Raw genomic sequence first — 24,680 nt, forward strand, 5'->3', positions numbered from 1 at the left:
GGCAATAGTGCCATTGAGAGATCCCGAGTTAAGTTTGAAGACGTTGGTTTGGCGGTATCGGTTGTTGTTGCAATAATGTCTTCAGTTCAGCATCTGAGAGAGTTCATCAAGGAGAGATTAAATGCTGCTACAGAAGAAATCTTCTCAGAGTTTGAAAAAACGATCGTCCGGCATGAGGAGGAGATCCGTCAGCTAAGACTGCTTAATATCAGACCCGGGATAAAGTCACACAATACAGGTGTGTAAATTTGTGGAGGCGTGGGGGGTTGCGGGATTGTGTGATTTACTTGGGCATGATCTAAATGCTTTGCATAAATGCATTGATCTAAACTAGTAATACACCCCAGTAAAGTGTATGCAGCTATATCTGTGCAGTGTTGAGAAGGTTACTCTTAAAATGTTTTCTACTACAGATTACAAATAAATGGCCCAAATGTAGTTTGAGTAACTTAAAATACATTTCAATGTGAATAATGTATTCTGAATACTTTGGTTTGGATTACTTGATATATTTTCCATTCTTTTTACAACTACATGAATGCACTATTGTCATGTGAATTATTGCTATTACTGAAGGCTACTAGCCACCTGTTACGCTCCTGTTTAGCCCCTAATCTCCTCAGTATGTTCAGCTGGTGCTAATTGGCCCCACCTAGTCTGGTGTTGATAAAAGCATACCTGAGGCAGGCTTTCAGGAAGCTCACTAGTCTTTGCCTTGGTAGCCATTTTAGCCAACCTGCTATGCCAATTTGAGATAAAACCTCTATCTCACTAACACTCTGGTATTCATCTCCTTTTTACTGTTGCGGCTCTTGAGCCGGTTTTCTGAGAGTCCATCCTACCTGACGAATCATCGTACCCATTGTTTCTGCGCATGCGCACAATACGAAATAAAGTTGCGAGCCGTCTTACCTTTGTGAAAATCAGCTAGAAAAATACTCTGACTGATAAAATTCAGTGCCAAACCATCCTGCCTTTGTGAATGTGACCTACTAGCATACTTTAACAGCTAAATTAAGTGGCAAATCGTCTTACCTTTGTTAATCTGAGCTAGAAACATACTCTGACTGGTAAAATCAAGTGCCACACCATGATACCTTTGTGACTGTGACCTACAACCATACTTTAATGTGTAAAATGTAGTGGCAAACCATCCTGGGCTTATGAATATGAGCTACAAGTATACTCTGATGGGCAAAGTTAAGTGGCAAACCGTCATACCTACTTAAATTTGTGGTGAAATTACTCTGTGAAAGCAGAAATGTGCACAAACTACTTGCAGTAGGACGTTTTGCCAAAGTAGGATGGTTTGTCAGAACACCGTAATGTCGTATAGAAAAAATATTCCCACCAAGCACACTCACCAATATTTTGTTTTCGAACTCCATTGCAGTTATTTCACACATTAAATCTTTGATAGAAAATAATAAAACGAAAGTAAACTGCAATAAATTACAGGTAGCAGTAAAACTAATAACTCTTTTATGCTACGTCCACACCAACATGGGTATTTTTCTATGCATTTGGTCCTTTCGTCCGCACGTAAACAGCGTTTCGAATCACCAAAAAGGTTGGAGAAAACTCAGTTTTTGCATTTACCTGTGGTCGAAGAATACGGAGTTCATCGCACAATGTCAGAGATGTGTGCCTTTCACATCACGCTGTGCGCCATGTTATTGTTTACATGAGATTAATTTCTGCAATGGCAGATTCAAAATACTGTTAATCTTACTATCTGCAGTTTTTACACACTTGCATATACACAAGCAGCTATTGTCCCTCCATTTAGAAAGGTGGAGGTGTCATGGTGTAATTATTTTACGTGTAGTTTTTCTTTTCCCCTGTGTAATAATAGTCAACATTGCTATCAAAAAGTGGGTTCAAAAACATAAACAACTGTGGGATACTGTTTGTGCATGATTTGGACAGCCTAGCGCATCCTCCCGATGCAGGGGAAACAAATTCTGTTGGGGGTACCTACTGTAGGAGCCATATGAGTTGTTCCTTTTTTGACTAAGTGGGTTGGTTTAAATGGACTCACTGTATTGGTGCACGGGTGTGGGGCGTGTCTCATGGGCAGTGTTGGGAAGGTTACTTTTAAAATGTATTCCGTTACAGAATACAGAATACATGCCCCAAAATGTATTCTGTAACGTATTCCGTTACGTTACTCAATGAGAGTAACGTATTCTGAATACTTTGGATTACTTAATATATTATCATGCTTTTTACAACAACGTGAATGTACTATTGCTGTGTGATTTATTACTATTACTGAAGGTCCGCGACTCCGAACTGTAGTAAAGGGACCTCTGACTAATACGGCGGGGTCCCTGTCGGCTCGTAGCCGAAAAATAGCTTTACTTTGTTGTGTGGGTCAACTTTTCTTGCGAGAGACAGAGAGAGGCGTTGAAAGACTGCTCCAACGGAACTTATTGTTTTCGGAGGAAAACACGAACACGGTGTACAGTCGAGTCTTAATAGCTTACTTACAACTGGGCTCGTCAGGCACTCTTCTTGGCTGCAGTGGTTATTATTATATTTACATGCTTCCAGCTCCCGTTTTTCCTCGACGACAACTCGTACCTTTCCACTCGCCTTTTTCTCCCTCCTCGCGCTCACAGACACATAACGTGTATGGCAGTGCATTCTCCCTGCAACACGGACTATACTGCCCATGATGCTGCATTCTTTAGAGCTATGCTTGTAGCATTCTGCCTGTTAGCTTAGCACAACAACAACAACGAAAAGGCGCTCTCTCACCCAGGAAACACACAGTCGCAGAAAGAGAGAGAGAGCGTCGCCCTGTAACCATGGCAACCGTAACGCTGCCGCCTGGAACGAAAGAACGTAGCTGTCAAACAAAACCCAAACAGTCCTGACCCGCGACAAAATGAAACAGGAAAGTACCGCAGTGTAATCCATTTATTTCAACAAAGTAACTGTATTCTGAATACCACCTTTTTAAACGGTAACTGTAACGGAATACAGTTACTCATATTTTGTATTCTAAATACGTAACGGCGGTACATGTATTCCGTTACTCCCCAACACTGCTCATGGGTGTGGTAGATGATAAATGTGGTTGCACTCACCTGTTCACAGCACCTGATGTTGATGAGCAGAAAGGTAGGGTGAGCATGAGGCAAAACTTTCTGTTGATCGCAGCTTGAGCGCAGCTTGAATGATCTTGATGTATTTTAACTGGAACTGAATGGTTTTTGTATATTTGTGCACTAATTGATGCCATGAACCAGGTTGTAATTTGACATAGTAGTTAGTGCAGTTATTGGAGAGTTGCAGTTATTGGTTTGTGCAGTCTGTGCATTTGTTTAATAGTTAATCCCATGTGCTGATTTATATATTGGACAGTTGCATGTGGAATAAAAGGAGCAAATGGTACAGAAGTGTATTTTATGCGTTTATTGTTGCGCGTCATCTGTGTCCTCATGTTTAGCCTGCCGCGGCCATAGGTTGGAGGAGCCGCAATACCTACCTTGGCACATGTGCAGGTGAAGCCAAAGGCAAGCTATGCTTCATCATATTTTCTAGTCTTTGGCTTTGAAGGAAGTTGGTTTGGAAACATATTCGGCGATGCTTCAACCTCTGCTTTGTGTTTTGTGTGGGAGCCCCGTCAAAAAAACCTGTCCGTTATTCTAGCAGTGTCCAAGCATTCTTTTCCTTTTTTTTTTTTTTTTTTTTTTCCTTTTAACATTCCCCCTGCAATGGCTCTGCACCCCCCACTTTGGGAACCCCTGTAGTAGGCTAACGTTGTGCAATGTGACGAAATATATCTGATGATGAAATTAAAACATCTATCGTTTTGAATTTCAATTCAATTCAATTTTATTTATATAGCGCCAAATCACAACATAAGTCGCCTCAAGGCGCTTCATAGATACAGAGAAAAAACCCAACAATCATATGACCCCCTATGAGCAAGCACTTTGGCAACAGTGGGAAGGAAAAACTCCCTTTTAACAGGAAGAAACCTCCGGCAGAACCAGGCTCAGGGAGGGGCGGCCATCTGCTGCGGTGAGAGAAGGAAGACAGGATAAAAGACATGCTGTGGAAGAGAGACAGAGGTTAATAACAGATATGATTCAATGCAGAGAGGTCTGTTAATACATAGTGAGTGAGAAAGGTGACTGGAAAGGAAAAACTCAATGCATCATAGGAATCCCCCGGCAGCCTACGTCTATTGCAGCATAACTAAGGGAGGATTCAGGGTCACCTGGTCCAGCCCTAACTATATGCTTTAGCAAAAAGGAAAGTTTTAAGCCTAATCTTAAAAGTAGAGATAGTGTCTGTCTCCCGAATCCAAACTGGAAGCTGGTTCCACAGAAGAGGGGCCTGAAAACTGAAGGCTCTCCCTCCCATTCTACTTTTAAATACTCTAGGAACAACAAGTAGGCCTGCAGAGCAAGAGCGAAGTGCTCTAATAGGGCGATATGGTACTACAAGGTCATTGAGATAAGATGGGGCCTGATTATTTAAGACCTTGTATGTGAGGAGCAGGATTTTGAATTCAATTCTGGATTTAACAGGAAGCCAATGAAGGGAAGCCAAAACAGGAGAAATATGCTCTCTCTTTCTAGTCCCTGTCAGTACTCTTGCTGCAGCATTTTGGATTAGCTGAAGGCTTTTCAGTGAGTTTTTTTGGACATCCTGATAGTAATGAATTACAGTAGTCCAGCCTGGAAGTAATAAATGCATGAACTAGTTTTTCAGCGTCACTCTGAGACAGGATATTTCTAATTTTAGAGATGTTGCGCAAATGGAAGAACGCAGTCTTACATATTTGTTTAATATGTTCATTGAAGGACATGTCCTGGTCAAAAATGACTCCAAGGTTCCTCACAGTGTTACTGGAGGCCAAGGTAATGCCATCCAGAGTAAGAATCTGGTTAGATACCATATTTCTAGGCTTTTCAGGGCCGAGTACAATAACCTCAGTTTTATCTAAATTAAGAAGCAGAAAGTTAGCGGCCATCCAGGTCTTTATGTCTTTAAGACATTCCTGCAGTTTAACTAATTGGTGTGTGTTATCTGGCTTCATGGACAGATAGAGCTGGGTGTCATCTGCATAGCAGTGAAAATGTATGCTATGTCTTCTAATGATACTGCCTAAGGGAAGCATGTATAATGTAAACAGAATTGGTCCTAGCACTGAACCCTGTGGAACTCCATAATTAACCTCAGTGTGTGAAGAGGACTCTCCATTTACATGCACAAACTGGAGTCTATTAGATAGATATGATACAAACCACTGCAGTGCAGTACCTGTAACACCTACAGCATGTTCTAATCGCTCTAATAGGATATTATGGTCGACAGTATCGAATGCTGCACTAAGGTCTAGCAGGACAAGCACAGAGATGAGTCCACTGTCAGAGGCCATAAGAAGATCATTTGTAACCTTCACTAAAGCTGTTTCTGTGCTGTGATGAGCTCTGAAACCTGACTGAAACTCTTCAAATAAACCATTCCTCTGCAGATGATCTGTTAGCTGTTTGACAACTACTCTTTCGAGGATTTTTGATATGAAAGGAAGGTTGGAGATTGGCCTATAATTAGCTAAGACTGCTGGGTCTAGAGATGGCTTTTTGAGTAAAGGTTTAACTACAGCCAGCTTGAAGGCCTGTGGTACATAGCCGATCATTAGAGATAGGTTGATCATATTTAAGATCGAAGAATTAATTAATGGCAGGACTTCTTTGAGCAGTTTTGTAGGAATGGGGTCTAAAAGACACGTTGATGGTTTGGAGGAAGTAATTATTGAAGTTAACTCAGAAAGATCAATTGGAGAAAAAGAGTCTAACTTAACATCAATGGTACTAAGAGTAGCTGTAGATAATATTACATCTGTGGGATGATTACTGGTAATTTTTTCTCTAATGATAAAAATTTTATCTGTGAAGAAGTTCATGAAGTCATTACTAGTTAACGTTAAAGGGATGGTTGGCTCAAAAGAGCTCTGACTTTTTGTAGCCTGGCTACAGTGCTGAAGAGAAACCTGGGGTTGTTCTTATTTTCTTCAATCAGTGATGAATAGTAAGATGTTCTGGCTTTGCGGAGGGCTTTCTTATAAAGCAGCAAACTATTTCTCCAGGCTAAATGATGATCCTCTAGATTTGTGACACGCCATTTCCTCTCCAGATTACGAGTCATCTGCTTTAGGCTACGTGTTTGAGAATTATACCACGGAGTCAGGTACTTCTGATTTGAGGCCTTAGTTTTCACAGGAGCTACAGTATCCAGAGTCGTACGTAGTGAGGAGGTGAAATTATTAACAAGATAATCGACTTCTGTTGGGGTAGCGTTCAGATAGCTGCTCTGCTCTATGTTGGTACAGGGCATTGAAGATGATAACAGTGGGTGGATTATATTCTTAAACTTAGTTACAGCGCTTTCAGAAAGACATCTACTGTGATAAAGTCTACTCTCCACCGCTGTGTAATCAATTATTGTAAATGTAAATGTTATCAGGAAATGATCAGACAGGAGAGGGTTTTCAGGAAACACTGTTAAATGTTCAGTTTCTATGCCATATGTTAAAACAAGATCTAGAGTGTGATTAAAGTGGTGGGTGGGTTCTTTTACATTTTGAGAGAAACCAATTGAGTCTAATAACAGATTAAACGCCATGTTGAGGCTGTCATTTTTAGCATCTACATGGATGTTAAAATCACCCACAATAATTATTTTATCTGAGCTGAGAACTAAATCAGATAAAAAGTCTGAGAAATCAGACAGAAACTCTGTGTAAGGCCCAGGTGGACGATAGATGATAACAAGTAAGACTGGTTTCTGAGTTTTACAGCTGGGGTGGACAATGTTAAGCATCAGGCTTGACACACTATTGTTTGTTTTGTGGTGTCGCAAAACACATTTACAGCAATATTTTTTCATTGGTTTCTTCACTGGCTATCAATCAAGATGAGGCAGAACCTGGTAGCTCCAAACAGAAGGACCAGCCAAAACAAATTGAGGATGTTATTCCTAAACCAGGGGCTCCCCCTGTAGGATGGACATTGTTTGGTTATGATAAATCTTACACGGATTAGAAAACTCAAACGCAAATTATGCCGCAAAGTGGTCTCCACCACAGACTCGAACACGACATTTCTGTTTGACCACCAATCATTTGAAAGGTTGTGGAGAGAGTTTATAGATGAGAAGCAAAAAAGAGCTGTCAGGTGCTCAAAATAAACCTTAGACTCAAGTGTAAGAACAGGCTTTTCCCCAAAACACGCCATATAATAAATACTCAGAACGAAAATGGCGGCCGTTACAACTTGTATCTAAAAATATATGGTTTAATGTGTTGGTCAAAACACAAAGACTTCCAGTCTGCCGTCTTAAAGTACTTTAAGCTTTCATGATCATATTCAGATCATGCTACTGTTCGTTCGTTTGCTTGTTTATTCACATTTGCATCCATCCAGAAGTGCTTTAGCCATGATATAGATATATTACAAATAGATATTAGCAATAATATAGATATGTGAGTATATTACAGAAATGGGTCTATTATGGTATGTTATAATGTACACGGTATGAAGTATGTTATGAATATGCTATATCTATAAGTATGTACAGGCTGTAGTGAGTACAAGCTATGAACAGGATATAAATATAAAAAACTATACAGAAATATGAGATATACAGAAATGTGAACTATGCAGGTTATAAACAGTTGTAGATTTAAAAAATTATCTTATTGTACAGAATGACTATTTACACAGAATTATACAGTAGTGCAGTTAAGATAAGTGAGGGTGTGGATAATTTCTACAGAGGCTATATAAAGTGCTAGTGGTTGTGAGTGGTGGTTTAGTGTGTGTGTGTGTGTGTGTGTGTGTGTGTGTGTGTGTGTGTGTGTGTGTGTGTGTGTGTGTGACCAGTCCATGTGTTAACGTGGGTCAGATGTCAGGAGGCAGAGTTCAGGAGTCTGACAGCTGTGGGGAAGAAGCTGTTCCGGTACCTGGTGGTCTTAGTCCGGAGGCTCCTGTAGTGCCTCCCAGAGGGCAGGAGGGTGAAGAGTCCATGTAATGGGTGACTGGGGTCTTTGATGGATTTTCCCAGTCATTTTCAGACACCGCGTCCTGTAGATGTCCTTTATGGCAGGAAGTGGTGCTCCGGCGATGCGCTGGGCAGTTTTCACGACCCTCTGCAACGCCTTCTGGTCCGAGACAGAGCAGTTCCCGTACCAGACTGTTATACAGTTGGTCAGGATGCTCTCAATGGTGCAGCGATAGAAGTTCACCAGGATGTCTGAGGACAGGTGGTTCTTCCTCAGAGTCCTCAAGAAGAAGAGGCGCTGGTGAGCCTTCTTGACCAGCTTGGAGCAGTTGGTCGTCCAGATGAGATCCTCGGAGATGTGGACTCCCAGGAACTTGAAGCTGCTCACACGCTCCACAGCCGTCCCCTTAATGTGGATGGGTGGATGTGGGTCAGCATTCCTCCTGTAGTCCACGATGAGCCCCTTGGTCTTCTCAGTGTTAAGCAGCCGGTTGTTTGTGTCGCACCACTCAGCCAGACGATCTACCTCCTCCCTGTAGGCGGCCTCACCGTTGTCACTGATTAGGCCAATCACCGTGGTGTCATCTGCAAACTTAATGATGGTGTTAGAACCACCAGCAGGTCTGCAGTCGTGGGTGAAGAGGGAGTAGAGGAAAGGGCTCATCGCGCAGCCTTGTGGTACACCGGTGTTCATTGTGATTGTAGTTGAGCAGTGGTTATCCACCTGGACATGTTGGCGGCGGTTGGTCAGGAAGTCCAGTAACCATTTGCACATGAGGGAACTGATGCCGGTCTGAGAGACCTGCTCACAGTGTAACTTTTTTTCTTGTGTGTTGTGTCCATCAAGACCTCCCACAGCAACGTGATTGTAAGGAAAATGTGGAACTGGATGACCCGCAGGTATGTAGCCAGGAGAGGAACTCCAGTTTGGACCAGCAGGACACAGATCCTCCACAGATTAAAGAGGAACAGGAGGAAATCTCCATCAATCATGAAGAAGAGCAGCTTGCACTGAAGCAGGAAACCAAAAGCGGCATCATCTGGACCGTGCAGCAGCTGGGCATCATGTGGAACCCTGAAGTAAAGTTGCACAGAATAGGTATGCAAAACCTTAATAGATCTAATTCACGTTGGGTCCTAATGAGACCTCAGAGATATGTTATAGAGGCACATGACAAATCTAAGGACAAACTGCAACAAGGAAACTGACGTAATATTCTAAGAGCCAAAATGTCTAGCCCTCACAGTGTCGCCCTTGTCAGGACTGTCCTAAGTTGGAAATAATACAGTTGAGTACAAGAGAGAGGAAGACACCCTACAATGAGTTGAAACATTGTTCCTGCATATACATTTTTGTCATTCATATTGTCACTTTGTTTGTCCCTCACGAATTGCAGTCATCACTCCTTCTGCCACATTTTTCAAGTGACCTATATTTGATATCAACATGTAAAAAAAAAAAACAAAAAAAACACAAACCTTAAATTATGCTTTTGGTGTGCCACCTCTGTTTTCAGTAGCCCGCATATGTCCACCCATATGAACAAAATTCGAGAGACACCCCTATACATTATGACCGAGTACATCCACTGGACCTTTTGTGGATAACATAATTATCCCCATTAGGACTGAACAATCAGTTTAAAATATTGATTTGAAACTGAGCTTTTAACAAACCACACAACAATATGGTAGTTGTGCCCTTGTGCCATGTGTTTCTGGTTCTTTCTTTTTCTGTCCCTTTGGATTCCAGCACAAGGCCTGTGCAGTGATGTTATTGGTGGATTTCCTGATTGTGTGGCCAATCCATCATCACTTTCTTTCAGAACTGGTATTGCTATTGGTTCCTGGTTTGTTCTTGACTACATTTTTTTTCTTTTTTTTTTTTTTTTTAATCTTCCCTGGCCACTGGATACAGTGTATTTGCTGCAAGCAGATGTTGATCAATGTCTATAACATCTGCTTGCTCCATGTTTATGAACTATAGAGATGTATAGGTTTGACCCTGATTTTAAAAATGCTCCGCTTGGTGGAATTTCTGACCTCTTGAGTTTCAAACATCTTTTTAACTTCTGTTTCTTTTTTCTTTCTTTTTTATAATATAATATACACCAACAAGTGGCCACCTGTAAATAAAACATACAAACAGATTTTAAGAGAATGCTAAGTGCCTTAACAGTACTGACCTTATAAAAGCATACAAGAGAAGAAAATGTACAAACAGGGTTCCATTGCACTAAGAATCATGAAACTCTCATTCCTTGTGTGAGGTGATATGGCATTATTAAAGAAAAGTCTCTCATATCCTATTAAAAAAAACAAAACAACAACTCCCACTATGATTTGTGCATAAATGATTCTTCAGTTTGTCTAACATGGCCTCCTTCACTCGGTTCATTTCTATTTTATTCATATAGGGAAATACAGTGGGATGCAAAAGTTTGGGCAACCTTGTTAATAGTCATTATATTCCTGTATAAATCGTTGGTTGTTACAATAAAAAAATGTCAGTTAAATATATCATATGGGAGACACACACAGTGATATTGAAGTGAAATGAAATTTATTGGATTTACAGAAAGTGTGCAATAATTGTTAAACAAAATCAGGCAGGTGCATAAATTTGGGCACCACAAAAAAGGACATGAAATCAACATTTTGTGGATCTGCCTTTTGCAGAAATTACAGCCTCTAAATGCTTCCTGTAGGTTCCAATGAGAGTCTGGATTGTGGTTGAAGGTGATTTGGACCATTCCCCTTTACAAAACATCTCTAGTTCATTCAGGTTTGGCTTCCGAGCATGGACAGCTCTCTTTAACTCACACTCCAGATTTTCAGTAATTTTCAGGTCTGTGGACTGAGATGGCCATTCCACAACGTTGTACTTGTTCCTCTGCATGAAAGCCTTAGTGGATTTTGAGTAGTGTTTCGGGTCGTTGTCTTGTTGAAAGATCCAGCCCCGGCGCAGCTTCAGCTTTGTCACTGATTCCTGGACATTCTTTTTTCAAAAAGGTCTCAAAGACTTTAGAGTCAGACCTGTTACAGATTGTCAACTTTTCCTTAATGTCAGGTGTGTTTCCAGAACCACTAAAAACTGCTGTAATCAAACCTATACTGAAAAGGGACAATCTTGACAAGACACAAATGAAAAACTACAGGCCGATCTCAAATCTCCCATTTTTAAGTAAGATCATTGAAAAAGCAGTTTCTCAACAGCTCAATTACTTCTTAAAACAGAATAACTGCTATGATGCCTTCCAGTCAGGTTTTAGACAGAACCACAGCACTGAAACCGCTCTGACAAAAGTGTTTAATGACATTTGTCTGAACACAGACAGTGGAAAAATGTCAGTCTTAGTTTTACTGGATCTCAGTGCAGCATTTGATACAGTTGACCACAACATATTACTCAAACGACTGGAGAACTGGGCAGGTCTTTCAGGAACTGTACTAAACTGGTTCAAAACATACTTAGAAAACAGGAAATACTTTGTATCAATAGGTAACGTCACATCTGAGCAGACTAGTATCACATGTGGAGTTCCCCAAGGTTCCATCTTGGGACCCCCTCTGTTTAACATTTACATGCTCCCACTGGCACAGATTATAAAGAACAACAAAATAAACTACCACAGCTATGCAGATGACACACAAATATATATCTGGCCTATAAAGCTCTGAATGGTTTAGGACCAAAATACATCAGTGACCTCCTAACCCAGTATGAACCTTCCAGATCCCTCAGGTCATCTGGATCTGGTCTCTTATCAGTTCCCAGAGTCAGAACCAGACACGGAGAAGCTGCATTCAGCTTTTATGCTCCTTATATCTGGAACAAACTCCCAGAAAGCCTCAGATCAGCTGAAACACTCAGTTTATTTAAATGCAGGTTGAAGGCTCACCTATTCTCAGCTGCATTTGAATAAAGCACCAAATCCACACTTTTAAGCTTAAATTTCAAAACGTACATTAACTACTGATCTTATCTAGTTCTAATTTTATCTGTTTTGATTTTACATACTGTTTTGTTTGTTAAGTGGGTTAGAGCTCTGGGTAGCTCCCCAACTGGGTCTAGACTGGGTCTAGAGAGTATTTTAAATTCAGGGAATTTAAAATAGAAAGTAGCTCGTCCACAGAAGGACTGGTAGCTCCCCTTACGATAAGGGTTCAGATCGCGCGAACAGGTGTGAAATGTGTGTGTTTAGTTTTGTTTGTTTGCTTGTTTTAATCAATTTTAAATCATACTTTTTATTTGTTTTTGTTTCTAATGTCTCTGTAAAGCACTTTGAATCACCTTGTTGTTGAATTGTGCTATACAAATAAATTTGCCTTGCCTTGCCTACAGGATCTGCTGATACTGAGTGGAATCCATGTGTCCCTCAACTTTGACAAGATTCCCAGTCCGTGCATAACACCTCTTGTTATGCCCAAATAGCTCATTTTTAGTTTCATCAGCCCACAGCACCTTATTCCAGAATGAAGCTGGCTTGTCCAAATGTGCTTTAGCATACCTCAAGCGGCTCTGTTTGCGCTGTGGGTGGAGAAAAGGCTTCCTCTGCATCACTCTTGCATACAGCATCTCCTTGTGTAAAGTGCCTGAAATGGTTGAACGATGCACAGTGACTCCATCTGCTGCAAGATGATGTTGTAGGTCTTTGGTGCTGGTCTGTGTGTTGACTTGGAATGTTCTCACCAATCGTCGCTTCTGTCTATCCGAGATTTTTCTTGGTCTGCCACTTTGAGCCTTAACTTGAACTGAGCCTGTGGTCTTCCATTTTCTCAATATGTTCCTAACTGTGGAAACGGACAGCTTAAATCTCTGAGACAACTTTCTGTATCCTTCCCCTAAACCATGATGGTGAACAGTCTTTGTCTTCAGGTCATTTGAGAGTAGACCCCCATGTTGCTACTCTTCAGAGAAAATTAAAAAAGGGGAGGGAAACTTACAATTGACCCCCTTAAATACTATTTCTCATTATTGGATTCACCTGTAAATGTAGGTCAGGGGTCACTGAGCTTACTAAGCCAATTTGAGTTCCAATAATTAGTTCTAAAGGTTTTGGAATCAATAAAATGACAACAGTGCCAAAATTTATGCACCTGCCTGATTTGGTTTAAACAATTATTGCACGAGGCAGGGCTGCCCACTCTCCCCTTCACTGTTTGCAATTTCTATTGAACCACTAGCAGCAGCAATTAGACAGAATTCAGTAATTAAGGGCATAAAATGCAAGAACGTGGAACTTAAAATCAGCCTTTATACAGATGTGTTACTTTCTCTCCAAAACTCACAAACCAATATCTCTGGCGTGATTGAATTGATAAAGTCTTGCAAGAATATCAGATTACTCAATTAACTGGCCAAAATCTACAGTCCTTCCGATTAATTGCTCCTTCCATTATTCTTCTTCTACACCACTGCAATCGGGGAAATATAAAATATTCAGGTATTAACGTTTTTCCCAAGCTTACAGATCTAACTAAATTAAACCATATCCCACTTTTAAACAAAGTAGAAGGTGATATGGCTAGGTGGAAATGTCTACCCATATCACTCATGGGAAGGGTTGCTGCTATTAAAAATGATGGTCTTACCAAAAATAAATTATTTATTCTCAATGATCCCAACTAAACCACCACAAGATTGGGTCAGGTCTCTAGATTCATGTATGTCCAAATTCCTTTGGAAAAATAAACTCCCAATTGTTAGCTTAAAAACACTACAAAAGACCAAGGATAAAGGAGGATTAGAACTACCTAACTTTCAGCACTACTTCTTCAGTTTATCTCAGGATGGCTAAAACATACCTTCTTAGACGAACCTTGTCTAGATGTAGAACAAGCACTTTGCAATAATCTAGAGATTTCAGACCTAACATTTATCAGCTCAAATATCCAACGACATGAATGCTTTAAAAGCGTCTGCATCAGCTCTTCTCTGACAGCATGGTGGGAGTTTCTAAAATTGACGGCGTCTTCATTAATCCCATGCAAACGTACACCTATCTGGAACAACCCTGACATATTACAAAACAATAATATGATAAACTTCTCAGATTGGAGTGGTAAAGGAATCAAATACTTAGAACATATATTAGAAGGAACAGAATTTATTCCATTTGACAGACTAGTTACACAATATGGGATCAACAAGAAAAGCTTTTTAGAATATCAACAAATTAAATCCATAGTAAAAAAGAAATTCAAACCGGGTCAAGTTGAACTAAAAACACCACCAAGTGTGGTTCAATTTCTTACTCTTAAAACCCTCAAATTACTTTCCAAAATATACAGAATGCTTTCTAAAACAGATGAATCAATATCACTTCCTATTGCAAAATGGGAAGCGGATTTATCAGCTAACTTAGACCAAAACTTCTGGTCTCATATATACTTAACAACCTTTCATTTAATTAGAAATCCCAGTCTTCAATTAATTCAATACAAAATATTACATAGAGTGCACTATACAGGTCATCGGATGTCATAGTTTGGTCCCACATTCGCTGTTGTGATTGGTGTGGGGGTAGCGACAGGCTTGGGGCGTCGGGGGATTCCCCAGGAGCATCTTCCTTGGAGGGCTCAACCCGGGGTTGCGGTCATGGCCTGTTTAGGGCTCTGTTGGCTCTTAGGCGACGGTTTCCTCGTGGCTGCGTGCAGCGGGGCTAGGGGAGGGTCTGTGCTGACGGACGTGGGTTACTGACCTGGTAGCCTGGCTGCCCTTGGGTGGGTCCAGGATGGGCATGAGGTTCTCGGGGTGCTCAGTCTGTGGGCTGGGGCCCTGGCTGGGCCTTGGGGGCTTGGGTCCTGTTTGGTGTGTTGCTGGGGTTGTGGGCGGGTGGGTGTATGGGAGCCCAGCCCTGGCGCAGGGTGCTGCCAGTGCATCGAGCCACCTGGGGGGCTCTTCAACTGGTGGGGGAGATTGTCACATCTTGCAGGAGGTCTCCTCTCTTCAGGAACTCACTCTGCAGGAGGGGGAGATATAGGAGAGATGGAGGAAGATCTCAGCCTGAGTGTCTATTGTCTTGTGTAGTCTGGAAGATGAGTGGATGACGGGGTGGGTGCAGTTTTCTGTGGTGGGGTCGGGTGGGCTGTCCCGGGCTCTGTGGGGCTGGGCGGCACTGCTGAACTGGGCCCCGGTCCGGATGGGCCTGGGGCCCCGGTCCGGATGGGCCTGGGGCCCCTTTCCCTGGCGGGTTGCGGGGAGGCATCTCCCCCTCTGTCCCCTTCTGGCCTCCTGTGTCTCAATTTTATCCCACAACTTAGACATTCACATTACTCACACTCTCATTACACATACATATAGGATCTTGGGTGTACATCAGGGTGTACAACCTCACCCCTGGCGTCGTTGCCTACCTCTCAATTTTAAATACACATAGACATTGAAGGCTATCGGGGGGGGGGGGGGGCTATGCGCTTTCCTGCTGCTCTCTGGCAGGTAGCTCCATGCCCTCCTGGGTTTTAAATGCACCTTAGAACACACATGCATCAACACTACATATGAGCGGGCGGAGCGAGGCTTGGAGTCTTCACACACCCCCGTTCTCTGCGGCCTTTTGGAACGTGGGGGCCAGGAGGAGGAGTTGGCCATCCGATTGGGTTCTGGAATGTGGGGCCTCCGTGCTGCTGCCGAGTCAGGGCAGTCTGCTTCTCTCCACCCCAGGGAAAACTGTAACACTACCTAGGTTTGGGTGCAGTTTCCCCCTCCAGGGGCAAGGGTACCAAGACCTGGGGCTTAGAGTACCCTTGGGGAGTGTGATTGTGTGTATAGTGTCTCTCTATGTCTGTCTCCACGTCGGTTGAGTGTGAAGTGCACATGAGAGCATGAGGGTGGAAATGGATGTTTGTATCTGTGTGTGCCTGTTTGTCTGTGTCTATATGTCAGGTTGGGTATCAGACGCCACCTCTCTAGGGACATCTCAGGCCCTCCAAGGTATGGAGGCCTATCTCCCCCCACCACTTCCCCTGCCAGTGGCAGACGCCCTCAGACATCTGTGCATTGGTGGTTCTTTGTGTCCGGGGATGGGCGTCCAGGTACACACCGGCTCACTCCTAGTGGCTGTTTGTCGGGGCCTGAGGCTCGCTTGGGCCACTTCGTGGGTGGGGTGCCCCCGGCCTCTCGGCCTGGGGCTCGGTCCACTCTGTCACAGATGGCTGCCGGCGGAGCTCACGGCACGTCACTGCAACTCCCCGTGGCATCTGCTCTGCGGCTGCTGAGTGACCCCTCATGGGGGGGCTCTCCTCAGCTCTTTCTGCAATAGTGCCGCGGCTGCCCCTCTGTTGGTCTTCCTTGGTCTCTTGTGTTCTGAGGGCCTCTGGATGCCTCAAGTTTTGATCTCCTCCATACCTGCTTTATGCCCTGGAGGACAGGGCTGTGGCTGAGCAGCTGTTGCTCTCAGTCCCCAAATCACGGTTGAAACTGAGAGGAGACGGAGTGTCACCCTTTTTAACTGAGTAGTCCAAATACAGTCAAATCCACAGTAATCTGTCATACAAAGTCAACGAAAAAAACAATATTTGAGAATCTACTCTTGTTGGGTTCAGTTAGGATCGTAAGGAGACTGGCAGTGGTAACTCAACTTAAAGACGGAATATCCCTCCACTCAGAATGAGACACTGACAACAACTTAAAGGGAGAAAAGTGATTTGAGTGTATTCAACATTTAAATGCTCCAAAAATAGACATGAACAAAAAATTTAGACCATTTCAAACATGTAAATCTCAACAATGTACAATATATCACTTAAAGTGTCCATAAATGTATCAGGTAGGCTGTCCATTTCAGTTCAGTGCACTTAGTATTCAGTGTTCTTAGTAAGTGTTAACTGTCTTTAGTCACAGTTTTGCTTTTTGATGCATCAGTTTTTTTGTGTTAAGTGGAATCAGATCTGACCCAAAAAAAGAAAGTAACAACATAAAGTGTCCTGAGATCTCAGAAAAAAAACGTTAATCCAAAAAAAATTGCAAATCGTTGTATCCTACCACCCTCCAAGGAAACAGGTGGCCTTCAGAGTGAGAACATCCTTTCTAGGCACCTCCAGTGGCATCCAGTCCTTAGATGGCACCGCTCGGTCCTTGCAGCAGATTTCTACCACGTTAAAAAAAAAAAAACCAGCCAGGATATTCTTCATAGAAAACATTAATTCCGTAGCGCAACACGTTACAAGACTGAATATCCACATAGCTTTGCGCATCTAGCTCCGTGCAGGCGGATGCAGTGAAAGAAAGTCACCACGCACGCGCTATGGTGCATTCACGGTACATGGGAAAACTCGGCATTTAACAAAACAGTAACACTTCAAATTAGAATAAAAACAGAATACAATTGGCAATAAAATAACCATGGGTTACACGAGCATTCTCTATTGTGGCTCCTAAGCTTTGGAATAATCTTCCTCTTCACATTAGGCAATCGACATCAGTGATTGTTTTTAAATCCAGATTGAAAACGCATTTTTATTCACTGGCTTTTGATTCAGTGGTTGACTGACTTGTATTTTATTGTTTTCGCTATGTTTATTATTTTATCGTATTTATTATTCTTATGGTATCTATTATGTTTCTGTTGTTCAGCACTTTGGTCAGCCTTGTATGTTTTTAAAGTGCTATATAAACAAACAATGATGATGATGCTCCGTGGCTGCTGAGTGACCCCTCATGGGGGGCTCTCCTCAGCTCTTTCTGGGATAGTGCTGCGGCTGCCCCTCTGTTGGTCTTCCCTGGTCTCTTGTGTTCTGAGGGCCTCTGGAGTCTTGATCTCCTCCATACCTGCTTCATGCCCTGGAGGACGGGGCTGTGGCTCCCCACACCCACTAGCAGATCATTACATAAAGGAACCTTTTAAATACAAGCGTGCTCATGCTCACAGGTGTACACACGGGTACTCACACACACCAACTACACCCTTTTTGGCTCCTACCTCAAAGCACAGTGTGCGCTGTCGATCTTACGTGCTGCACGATAATGTTTAATATTTAGTATTTACTGTTATATTCCCATAGATCAGACTTTCCCAAAGTGTGTGGCCTGCCCCCTAGCGGGTGCGCAGAGCCATGGCGCGGGATGAAAAGGTGGGGTGGGGGAGAAACAACGCTTGGACACTGCTAGCACGGGCGCCTACAGAAACTCAAAGCAGGAGATGAAGCATAGCTGAATATGTTTCCAAACCAACTTCATTCTAAGCCAGAGACTAGTAAATATGGTGAAGCATATCTTCCCTTTGGCTTCACCTGCACAAGTGCCAAGGTAGGCCTCCTCAGCAGAATTCCTTTTTCCCTTCGTCGGGAGCAGCGGTGGGGTGTTTAAATCACAGACAAACAGTATCCCATATTCGTGATTTTTAGTTCACAAACACTTGTTGTAATGACTAACTATTCCTGACATTTTGGAGATATACATACTATACTATACTTTATACAGTAAAGTTACAGTAATATCAGGCTGATCCTGCCACGATTTGTTCCCCCAGTTCAAATCACGGACAAACAGTATCCCAGTTTGTTTTTAAACCTATTTTGTACAGAGGCATTTTTTGAAAAATGTATTGATAGCAATGTTGAATATTATTACAGAGGAAAAAAACAACTACACGTAAAATAATCACATTGTGACACCTCTGCCTTTGTAAATGGAGGGACAGTAACTGCGTGTAAAACCTGCAGATAGTCAGATTAATAGTATTTCGTCTCTATCTGCCATTCTGCAATTCATCTCATGTAAACAACGTGGCGCACATACCTTTGACGTTGCGTGACGAACTCTGTATTCCTCGTCCACACGTAAACGCAAAAAAGGAGTTTGAAAAAAATCTCAGTTTTTGGTGATTCGAAACGCCGTTTACATGTGGACAAAACAGCTGCGTTTTCAAAAATACCCGTGTAGGTGCGGACGTAGCGTAAATTAGTTGGTAGTTTATTTTCTTACTACCTGTAATTTATTGCAGATTACTTGTATTTGCTTAATTGTTTACTAAATGTTTGAGGTGTGAAATAAACCGTAATGGAGCAAAATATGGGTGTGTGTGTGGTTGGAGGATGTGTTAGTGCGTGCATGCGGGGGGGCGCGAACATTTTTCTTGTAAAACAAAAGGGGACCCAGCAAAAAAAGTTTGGGAACCACTGCCATTTTTCTTTCTCAACAGGTGATCCAGGTGATTGATACATGTATTTTTTTGTCTGCTTATTTTGTTTTTTGTTTTTTGCCCTTTATCACCGTTCCTCTTCCCTGCTATTTTTCTTTCCCTCTTTCTTTCTCCCCTTTCTTTTCCCCAGTCAAGTCTGTCCCGTATTTAGCAAGTGAAAATAAAATAAAATAAACAAAAGGTGAATCAAATAGACCATTACGGCAAGACTGGGATGGTCCATTTGGTAAATTAAATCCGTTGGGCAGCTTTCTTCACTTTTAGACAATAATTCTGATGGCAAAAGAGCCAAACGGGACAGGCAAACCCCCCCCCCCCCCCCCCCAAAAAAAATCAAAACAATTATTGCACTTTCTGTAAATCCAATGAACTTCAATTCACTTCTCAAATATCACTGTGTCTCCTATATGATATATTTAACTGAGAATTTTTTATTGTAACAAACAACGATTTATACAGGAAAATAATGACTATTAACAAGGTTGTTCAAACTTTTGCATCCCACTGTAATCCCAACAACAGTGTCCTGAAGGGGGTTTATACTGTAAGGTAGGGCTGCCACGACTTGTCGACTAGTCACGATTACGTCGACTATCAAAATCAAATGGTAAATGGCCTGTATTTGTATAGCGCTTGACTAGTCCCTATTGACCCCAAAGCGCTTTACACATCCAGTCATCCACCCATTCACACACACATTCACACACTGGTGATGGCAAGCTACATTGTAGCCACAGCCACCCTGGGGCGCACTGACAGAGGCGAGGCTGCCGGACACTGGCACCACCAGGACCTCTGACCACCACCAGTAGGCAACGGGTGAAGTGTCTCGCCTAAGGACACAACGGCCGAGACTGTCCAAGCTGGGGCTCTAACTGGCAACCTTCTGATTACAAGGCGAACTCCCAACTCTTGAGCCACGAAATCAAATCCTTCAGAGGCTGCATTTGTAGGCCGATTGCGTTACAGCGACTCGACGAAGGCTGTCCAAATTCAAAGAATCCTCCAACTGCGGCCGGCAAATGTCCTTCATTTCCAGATTTGAAGGATGGGTCGGGTGTATCCTTCGCTGCCCAACCTATCCCAGGATTCATAGCGTGGCCCAGCCAATTCCAGTTTCCAACAATGGCAGCAGCTTCTTAGTTTTAATATTACCTTTATTACTCCTTCTGAAGCTCAATAAGGATAAAACTGAAATCCTCCTTATTGGCACCAAATCCAACCTTTTGAAGGCAAACCACTTCTGACTCACTATCGATAACTCCAGTTTTCCCTTCTCCTCAGGTTAAGAGCCTTGGTGTCATCCTAGACTGTTCACTTTCCTATAAATCTCACATCAATAATCTCACCTGTTCTGCCTATTTCCATCTACGCAACATTAACAGATTTCGTCCTTCTCTTGTCACCCAGTCTACATCCATTCTTGCCCAGTCTTGTTACCTCCCGCACTGACTACTACAACTCTCTCTTGCATGGTCTCCCCCAAAAATCCCTCCGTAAGATTCAACTGGTTCAGAACTCTGCTGCTCACATTATCACCAGAACTGCCTCCTACCAGCACATCACCCCTGTTCTTCAGGAACTTCACTGACTCCCAGTGAAATTCTGGATATTCCACAAGCTTCTTGTGCTCATCTTCAAGGCCATTCATAACCTCGCACCTCCTTACCTTTCTGACCTGTTAACCACTACCTTTTCTGTCCGCTCACTTTGATCTTCTTCTTCTATCCAGCTTTCTGTGCCTTCCTTCCGCCTCACCATGATGGGAAGCAGAGCTTTTAGCTGAACTCTATACCCCCAGGTATAAGAAAGATTGGTTCTCTCACCCAGTTTAAATCTCAATGAGCCTAATCAGGGCCACCTGATCCAGCCATAAATGTATGCTTTATCAAAAAGGAAAATTTTTTTAAGCCTAATATTTTTTTATTTTTTTAAAAAGAGTGTCTGTTTTCCGAATCCAAACTGGCAGCTTTTTCCACAGAAGAGGGACCTGAAAGCTGAAGGCTCTACCTCCCATTCTCCCCAACTTTAAGGCAATGAATGGTTAATCTAAACAATAAATAAATCCTGAAGTGAGTGTCCTGTAAAGTTTTTGAATAATTTTAAGCAAACTTTTAAATGTTTTGTGCACTTTGATAACAAAATTTAAGAGATACCACTTTGTGTGTGTGTGTGTGTGTGTGTGTGTGTGTGTGTCTTTATTTTCTCATCGTAGATGATCTGTCTAAGCCATATGCTTAATGGTTAAGCTTACCTTGTAATTTCTCAAATGTATGTTTTTTGATATGTCCCTTAAGATTTTCCACAACATGACTGTAAGGACGAGGATGGGCTCACAACTCAGCAGGTCTGTAACCAGGAGAAGAACTCCAGTCTACACCAGGAGGATCCTTCACAGATTAAAGAGGAACAGGAGGAACTCTGTACCACTGAAGTGGAAAAAACGGTTGTTCTAAAGCAGGAGACTGAAACTTTTCCTGCTCGTGAAGAAAGTGGCCACAGTGAACCAGAACCAAGCAGTGACCAGCTCCATTCTCACAAATCTCCTGACGCAGATCAGGATGAAATCAAGGATGGTAACTCGCACAGAAATGAGTGGGAGCAAATCGTATCAGGCCCGAGTGTTCAAAATTCCGAGACAGCACATTTATGTAGCACCTGTGGGAAAAGATTTTTTTGGAAGTCAAAGTTAACTAGACACATGCAAATTCACACAGGTGAGAAACCACATTCTTGCAGCACCTGTGGGAAAACGTTTAATCAGAAAAGCCATTTGAAAGTACACATGGAATTCCATGCAAATGAAAAACGATATTCCTGTAGCACTTGTGGGAAAAGATTTTATATAAAATCAAATTTGAGAAGCCACATGCGAATTCACACAGTTGAGAAGCCATATTCTTGTACCATTTGTGGGAAAAGATTTAGGTGGACGTCAGATTTGAGTAGACACATCAGAATTCACACAGGTGAGAAGCCACATTGTTGTTGCACCTGTGGGAAAAGATTTACTACGACGGGTCAGTTGAAGAGACACATGCGAATTCACACAGGTGATAAGCCACATTGTTGTTGCACCTTTGGGAAAGGATTTACTCAGAGGGGTCAGTTGAAGAGACACATGCGAATTCACACAGGTGAGAAGCCACATTGTTGTGGCACCTGTGGGAAAAGATTTACTACGAAGGGTCAGTTGAAGATACATATGCGAATTCACACAGGTGAGAAGCCACATTGTTGTGGCACCTGTGGGAAAAGATTTACTACGAAGGGTCAGTTGAAGATACATATGCGAATTCACACAGGTGAGAAGCCACATTGTTGTGGCACCTGTGGGAAAAGATTTACTACGAAGGGTCAGTTGAAGATACATATGCGAATTCACACAGGTGAGAAGCCACATTGTTGTTCCACCTGTGGGAAAAGGTTTATTCAGAGGGGTCAGTTAAAGACACACATGCGAATTCACACAGGTGAGAAGCCACATTCTTGTAGCAATCTAGAAAAGATTCAGGTAGAGGGAAACTTGAAATAACACATGCCAGTTCACAAAAGTGAGAAACCACACTGTTTCAGCACCTGTGTGAAACATTTTAGTTCTCCAGTACAGTTGAAAATGCAATTAGGAAAAGATGCTACATGCTAAGTTTCATTCTTAGAAAATGGTGGTGGTAGAACACATAAACAGTGTTTGGGTCATTGAAAACTGAAAATTTAAAAAGGCTTTCGGAAGCTCAGTTTCTGTTTTGACACATGGACAAGACAAAGTTTGTCTTGCACCATAAAATGTTTGCACCATTATCACCTTTTTCTGACATTGTTTTATAGTTTATAGGCTTTGTCTTTGCTGAAGTTTCTTCATTTTCTTTGGCATGGCCTCGACAGTGCTTGAGATATTTTTAGTGTCTTGATGTAAAAATAACTATTTCTCCAAAACACACTTGGAAATATCAGTTTAAAAAAAAAAACTACCCATGTAGTAGTTGGATTGACATTATGGCAAGTGCTTTTCAGATGGAAAGAGAATATTTTAGGGAATGACAATGTTGACAAGTTGATCTGTTCTCAAATTGTCTGTGATCCATATTTTAAGCTCATTTATTATTTATATTTATAACATAACTTATGGACTAATGTGTCATTTTAACAGTGTTGTGTTCCATTTTGACATTAAACAATCCAGTTTAAGATTGTAGATAATTCCGTTTAAAGATAAAATATTGATAATTATATAATAAAGGAGGAGGAGCTGGTGACTCATCTCCCATAAAGGAGCTCAGAAGTTCCCTGGGAGTCTTCATCTTTATTTATCTTTGTTTGCTTTTGGCCTCCATGTGCTTATGTCAAACATACTAGAGAGCTTTTTTTTTATTTATTTATTTTTTTTTATTTTATCTTGTATGTTCAATTAAAACTGTTGGCATCAAACTTTACATCTCCTGTAAATTTTGTGTTTTGGTTTAAATTGTGTTCCAAAACCCTGAATCAACATCTTTCCAGCCTGTAGAAATTCTGAAAAGCCTTTAAAACATGCGACTGCACAATCCTGCTGCTCTTTGAAAAACTAACAGTACTTCCAAACGAGCTGTTAAACAGGGCTTTGTGTGATCTGCCTTTTGGTGAAGCAACTGGCCAGGAAGATTCAACACATTCAAAGGGCTTTATCATACTAAGTTCACTGATTCTCGTCCTCACTTTCCTTTCCAGGTCCTCAACTGTACTCCATCAATGTCTTCTGAAGTTGTGTTTCAGAACAAAAGTGGAGCACATAACAGCAAACACTGAACACACAACTCCCCTGTCTGCTAAGAGCATGTCTTCCTTTTTCATACCACCATCGGTGACATGAAAAAAGATTATTCAAACAAATCTGCAATGGTATTTTCAGATCAACTTAGACAATTAAACATCAAAGTGGACTTAATTAATGCAGTCAACAATTCCTTAGGAGGTACCCAACATGAATTTAAAATAGCATGCAATTTAAGAACACACCCCTCCCTCTCGGAGCTATCGTAACACCAATTTGTATCAAAATCTTTAACTTCTTTATTAACCTATTAGGACCTGGCATCCACATCATAAAATATAAAAATTAATTAACTAGTGTTTTGAGGTCATGTAAAAAGGAATGTCATGAGAAATTATTAAATATGAATAAAAATAGCATTAAAGGGATTTGGAAAACATTAAATGCCATCATTAAAAATGGTTCTTGGCAGTTAAATTATCCTTTGTATTTCACTAATAATGCTAGTAACATGAGTGATGTGGTTAATGAGTTCAATAAATTCTTTGTAAGTGTTGGGCTGATAGAATTCCTGATACAAGAAATTGTGCAGAGAAAGAAACTAAACTCATTCAACGTAATCCTCATTTAATGTTTTTAACGGTAGTAGAAGAAAAGAAAATCATTGATATTGTCGGGAAATCACAAACACAAAATTCTACAAACTTTGATGACATTGATATGGAAATCGTTAAGAAAGATATTGATGGCATCTCCAAACC

At 41.7% G+C, this 24,680-nt stretch overlaps 1 protein-coding gene across 2 annotated transcripts; it reads left to right on the top strand.

Moving 5' to 3' along the window:
• LOC113010250 (zinc finger protein OZF-like) lies at positions 1-23,597 on the top strand. Of its 2 annotated transcripts, XM_026149246.1 has the most exons (3): positions 1-238; positions 8,873-9,124; positions 21,467-23,597. In XM_026149246.1, exons 1-3 carry the CDS (start codon positions 76-78, stop codon positions 22,702-22,704), a joined length of 1,653 nt encoding a protein of 550 aa, XP_026005031.1. In that variant the 5' UTR covers positions 1-75; the 3' UTR covers positions 22,705-23,597. The 2 variants fall into 2 exon arrangements, with proteins under 2 accessions (XP_026005031.1, XP_026005032.1); XM_026149247.1 differs by lacking the exon at positions 8,873-9,124 and having other exon boundaries at positions 2-238.
• The last annotated feature ends 1,083 nt before the right edge of the window (positions 23,598-24,680 follow it).

Source organism: Astatotilapia calliptera, chromosome 18 (assembly GCF_900246225.1).
Source record: "Astatotilapia calliptera chromosome 18, fAstCal1.2, whole genome shotgun sequence".
In the NCBI taxonomy this organism is placed as follows: Eukaryota; Metazoa; Chordata; class Actinopteri; order Cichliformes; family Cichlidae; genus Astatotilapia; species Astatotilapia calliptera.

What these genes read in the sequence shown, in the direction of transcription:
- LOC113010250 (XM_026149246.1), top strand. Translation starts at nt 76, where the DNA reads ATGTCTTCAGTTCAGCATCTGAGAGAGTTCATCAAGGAGAGATTAAAT. An exon ending in GATAAAGTCACACAATACAG is followed by an intron (nt 239 to 8,872) that starts GTGTGTAAATTT and finishes GTGTCCATCAAG; the next exon opens with ACCTCCCACAGCAACGTGAT. An exon ending in AGTAAAGTTGCACAGAATAG is followed by an intron (nt 9,125 to 21,466) that starts GTATGCAAAACC and finishes ATGTCCCTTAAG; the next exon opens with ATTTTCCACAACATGACTGT.